Below are 5437 nucleotides of genomic sequence, written 5' to 3'. Positions count from 1 at the left end.
AACTCGGATGACTGAGAATCTTTACAGTTAATACTGTGCACAACATAATTTATTGTTTAGTCCAAGTGTCAGATCAATAAATAATTTGTGTTTGCTTTGTTAGATATCATTAAAAAGTATGAAAAGTATCAATAGTCACACTGTAGAAGCTGGACCCAGTGACCATTTGGCTTGCTGATCAGTTTTCTGTCCACTAATTAATCATTACAATAAATATTAGAGTTGAAGGTCTGCTCATGTCAGGTGTAACAGGAGGTGTTGCAGTAAATGTGCACCTCTTTGGGACAGTTTAGTCTGTTCTGATGTTTCCTGTCAGCGTGGTGTTCAAATCCTAGTGAAGTTACTCAAGCAGTGACACGACAAGACAACAATACAAGTCACGTTCCTGCATTCAAAGATGTACTTTAATAAATATTGAAAAATATGAAAATACAGATTTTTGGAATGGGAACTGATCAACATTTCAGCCAAATTGTTGTAGCTGGTGGAGGTGTGTGTAGTTTGAACTATAGCATCGACACACAGCTAGCTAAAGCTAATGTATTAAATCCCCCTTTAAAGGTTAGTTTTCTGTTTGTGTTTAATCTGGAACAAGGCATCATGTTTTCTTCTAATGTTTTGAGTGTAAAATCTAAAACTAAATCCAGACGGCAGATGTCTGTGTTGTGTAAAGACAACTGTACAGTAAAATATAGTATTAGAGGAGCAGAAAGTAAAATGACTGGAGCACTGAGGTGCTTTCTGCTGAGAAGAAACATGAGCTGCTTCAATTCACTAGTTTAGTCAAACCTCCCAAATAACACAAGAAATGATGTTCAAGATATTACTTTAGTATCTTTGTTCCTTAAGTATTTTCAGTAACACAACTCTCATTGTTACTTTAAAGTTTCACTATCCTGATTTTCTATTGATTTAAGCACACTGCAATAAATCCACTCTGCTACCACAGTCAAGAATAATATCCATTTCTTAATCCTAATCCCAGTTCCTGGAATCTTACTGGAGGTTTGCAGTCATGTCCTCAAGATTGATCCACTGTAATGAGGACTGTAGCCCTCTCACAGACTACTCTCTAAGATGGTCCTCAGACAGGTGGCAGCAGGCGGTCAGTCTGCAGTGGGTCCATTCAGACTGACCACAGGCCTGCTGGCTGACAGCGGCTCTGCTTCTCCTCATCATCAGGAGAGGTTCAAAAAGAAGTCCCTTCAGATGTTTTGATGTAATCCTTGAAGTCAGTTGGGACACTCAGCATGGAGCAGACCTGGACGACACCACACAGAGGTTTAGGGAGGTGAAATTCAATCACTGTAAACTGTTCACAGATTATTCCAATAAGAGCTAAACTAACCCAGTTCCTTGATAATGTCTGGTCACGGGAAGATCGACTGGATGAAATAGGACTGCTTAAGTAATGACTGAAATATAAGAGACTGTTTGTGCCCACTTGTTTACAGATCTCAGTGTCCCAGATGAAGCTACTGCTCCTGACAGTCACACTACCAGGCGCCGGCAGATGAGATGAAGGTAAATATATTTTCAAAACAACGATAGTCACTATAGTATAGTCACAATATTTGAAAATCATGGCCCACACCAGATACGATTTGGGATGAACTCACAATACATTCTTTCTAACATCTTTGCATTGGTAAAATCCTATTTAATATGTCTGCCAGGAGAGGGGAGGGGCCTCTATCTGTCTGTCTGTCTTCAAAAACTAACATCCATAGAAACAGTTTGATCTCACTATGAACCAGATCATCTGCAGATTAATAAAGTAAGATAAACCTTTATTCGTCTCACATTGGGGAAATTTGCAGCAGCAAAGAACAGAACAGTACAAAGATAAGCTAAACAACAGGTGCCTGTATAAGTAAAATATAATATAAATATAATTAAAAAGCTCTGCAGTAAATACAAATATAACAGAGATTGCTCTGTAGTAGAATGGATGAAGTAATGAATTATTGCACCAGTCAGAAAAACAGTATTGCACAGACTTGAATGAGGATGAGACATTCCTAATATGCTATGATCCATTAACATTAGACACAATACTAGATTAATAAATCTCCATTTTTGTTATGTTGATAGAGATACACATCCCTGACTGATATAGATGTACAGAAACGTGTTTATTTTAATATAGTGTAATCAAGACTAATGTAAACCGCAAACTGTGCCTTACACCACAGAAACAGGGTTTTAATGGGCCATGGTGGTTTACAGTAAAGCATCAGCACTTGCTATTGATTCAAACACTTTGATTAGCCCTGATCCTGTAGACTGAACTGAAGAAGATGGAGTACCTGTCTGAACTTGGCCCGGAGTTTCTCCATGTCCTCCTGCAGCCTCGTAGAATGAGGATCATCATGAGGGGAGTTTTGGATCAAAGCCAAGAGAGCATCCAGTGCTTTCGTACGCTTTCTGACACACACACACACACACACACACACACACACACACACACACACACACACACACACACACACCATCAGTAAATGTTCTTTGAACAATGTTTCTCCCAAAGGGTAACCAGTCTCATTATAGTGCAGCTGGAATGTGTCAAACACACCAGAAGTATAAACTCCCTGATCTTCCCCAAAGAATGAGTCACAGTCCCATCACTAAGTTAACTTGTCTGTTGATGATTCAACACAAGTCTGGATTTTTTTGTAATTCAACGATGCTCATTCATAGTGAGATCCTGATCAAGAGGTTGAAATGAACCACTAACATTTTTAAGCCTCTTTCACACATAATTCCCAGTAAATTAATAGGTGGTTTTCTATAAGCACCGACTGTCGGCAAACAGCTGCCTATTAATGTAAGTCCAGCCGGCTACTTTATCATATTAATGTTTGATTCTAATGAAACAGTCGCCATGCGTGTACATTTTACCACCCCGAGCCTCTGCTTGGAAAAACAATGCGAGCACGATGGTACAGAATGTCAAATGAACTTGTGTCGTATGAGGATAATGCAGTCTTGGAATGCTTTTGTATTTTTTGCCAGTGACAGATTACGCAAACTAATGTCAGATGCGCCAAATCATGTTTTGAAAATACAAAATGATGTAATGGAACTTCCTGCAGTAACAGACTACATGATCAAGTATTTATGTTTTGCCCCAAAATCATTACCATATGCAATAATTAAGAGTATATGACGGAAAAGCAACAGTACAATACACAAAAGGCCACAACCATTTTGGCTTTTACGGTCAAAAGTGTTTTCTGTGTGGGTGCATGCTCACAGATCCTCCCCCCCCCCAGCTGAATACTTGTTCCCCACTGGCTGGCCATCGGTATCGCTGTGGAATGCCCTGACTGGGATAACCTTTCAGGAACTGCTAGCACAGCAACATTCAGGAACATTTCCTTCTTGCACCTTCTCACACGTGCCATGGCACTCTCACACCATGAGGACACCCCCTCGGTCTTGAGACTAGTCTAGACAGCTTAACTTTCGCCGCACAGTTCCTGCTAAATTGCTAAACTCCTCTACTACGCTGGGCACAAGAATACAGCACGCTGTAATCTTTACTCACACACTGTGTATTATTTTTCCAATTCACACAGATCTATTTTTGTGGAACAAAATAACACCAATAACAGTGCGAGATTGAGACATATGACAATAAATCTGTCACCCCTCCATGCTGGGAGGCTTCCCTACTTACTATCTCGTGTGAGTGGATGATCGCTGTTTCAGCTCTCCACTCATTTTTGGCTTTTCAAAATAAAAGCCCACTGCTATTCAAGACAACTTCATCTAGGGTTACCAAACCAGGTCCCAATACACCGGAGTGAAGACAGCGATGTTGTCTGAGGAGACCGTACCTTGATTTGACATCTGTATTATGTTGGAGGAGACATTTCCATGTGACGGCAAACCCATAATAGAAGGAAATCTGGAGGAGAGGGTAGGAGACAGTAAACAAAGCTGGTTTAAAGCCACACGACTTATTTCTACATACAATAAGCAAACAGACTGTGTTGAACTCCATGTTTGCAGACAGAAGAAGAAGAGGGTCATTGTGAGCTGTGCCAATTAGATGAACCAGACATTCCTCGTGCAGCAGAATGTCATCATCATCAGGTAAACCATGTTCTGAGCAGTGAGGCACTGAGCGACATGACCCCACGGCAGACAAGAGCACAATAGACAAATATATTCTACCTGCAGCCCCCGCTGACTCACCTCAGTGGACAGTTTGGCCCCATGTGAGGCTCCATGTCTGCGGCCGTCCTGCAGTCCTCGGCGAGACCCTTTTTCAAACCCCTCCCGGTAGCCCTCCCCTCGGAACCTGAAGCACAGTATTCAGTGGAAGTCTATAGAGTCTGTTTAGGTCAACTTTTCAATATGTTATATACGTTGCTTGATGAATGTCGTATTAAGTACCTGAAGTTTAGAATTCATGGTGGTTAAACTCGGAGCTTGGTTTATTTACATATAGTAAACACCACCAGGTGCCAGAAGACTCACCTTTCATCCGCCATAATAATGGTGTCGAACAGGTCGTCCTTTCCAGATGAGCCCGACATATCCACCAAACTTAGCTTCTTCTGTAGAAACTGTACCGCAGTGCGACTGTCGTGTCTCTATTAAACACAGGCTTAAGCGGAGACTGTATAAAAAGCAGGGTGTAAACTGTAGGATGCTAACTGCTGCTAACTGCTGCTAACTGCTGACTGTGCGGTCTACATCGTCTCCCAGCAGCCGGCTCTGTTTCCTCACTGAGCACCGCAGTGCTGCCCCCTGGCCGTACGGAGGGGGACTATCACCGTGTGTTTACTAACAGTGAGCAGGTGTAGCTTCCAGTCAGTGGTGGAAAATAATAATAAATTCATGTTTCTACTGTAAACTACTACCTAAATGTAAACTCATATCTAATGCTTATTGTTACCTTAATAAACTGGCTCACAGTCTAGGGTCACACCCTGGCCCAAGGTAAATAACTGTAATATACACTCCCCTCCAAAAGTATTGGAACAGTGAGGCCAGTTCCTTTATTTTTACTGTCTTATCCACCAGCTGTACACTTAAATTTACAACCTGCACACATATTTCTCACTTCTTGTGGTGATAATCTCGTTATTTCTGTAGCTTTATACCTAAATCACTAGCTAGCTTATTAAAGCTAAAACCGCTACAATGGCTTCTCTCTCTCCCTCTCAGTCTCCTGCTGTCTCCTGCTCAGTGTGCCACATGTTTAGTTACTCCTCTGCTTCCTTTAGTGAAACTGGTACCTGTAATAAATGTAGTTTATTTGCTGTACTGGAGGCGAGGCTCAGTGAGTTGGAGACACGGTTCCGCACCATGGAGCATAAGTCAGCAGTAGCTAGCCAGCCCCCAGTAGCCGGTGCGGGCCGACCTAGCTTAGCTCCTACTCCCCCGGCGGTTCCCGCGCAGCCGGGAAACCAGGGCGGCTGGG

At 42.1% G+C, this 5437-nt stretch overlaps 1 protein-coding gene across 1 annotated transcript; it reads right to left on the bottom strand.

Moving 5' to 3' along the window:
* Positions 1-809: 809 nt before the first annotated feature.
* On the bottom strand, positions 810-4711 carry lto1 (LTO1 maturation factor of ABCE1). The gene is made up of 5 exons (XM_070829069.1): positions 4489-4711; positions 4204-4309; positions 3843-3913; positions 2310-2427; positions 810-1261 (listed from the first exon to the last, which is right to left on the bottom strand). The coding sequence occupies exons 1-5, from the start codon at positions 4545-4547 to the stop codon at positions 1190-1192; spliced, it is 426 nt and encodes a 141-aa protein (XP_070685170.1). The 5' UTR covers positions 4548-4711; the 3' UTR covers positions 810-1189.
* Between the last annotated feature and the right edge of the window lie 726 nt (positions 4712-5437).

The sequence above is a fragment of the Pempheris klunzingeri genome, chromosome 1, assembly GCF_042242105.1.
Source record: "Pempheris klunzingeri isolate RE-2024b chromosome 1, fPemKlu1.hap1, whole genome shotgun sequence".
Classification (NCBI taxonomy): Eukaryota; Metazoa; Chordata; class Actinopteri; order Acropomatiformes; family Pempheridae; genus Pempheris; species Pempheris klunzingeri.
The sequence above is the reverse complement of the archived record's forward strand: the minus strand, read 5'-3'. Positions and strand labels throughout refer to the sequence as shown.

Bases quoted from the DNA above. Each gene is read 5' to 3' on its own strand.
- lto1 (XM_070829069.1), bottom strand. From the start codon at position 4,547: ATGTCGGGCTCATCTGGAAAGGACGACCTGTTCGACACCATTATTATG. The intron at 4,310-4,488 runs GTGAGTCTTCTG...ACTGTGCTTCAG, and splicing joins ATTATTATGGCGGATGAAAG to GTTCCGAGGGGAGGGCTACC. The intron at 1,262-2,309 runs GTACTCCATCTT...GGTGTCGTCCAG, and splicing joins TCCGGGCCAAGTTCAGACAG to GTCTGCTCCATGCTGAGTGT.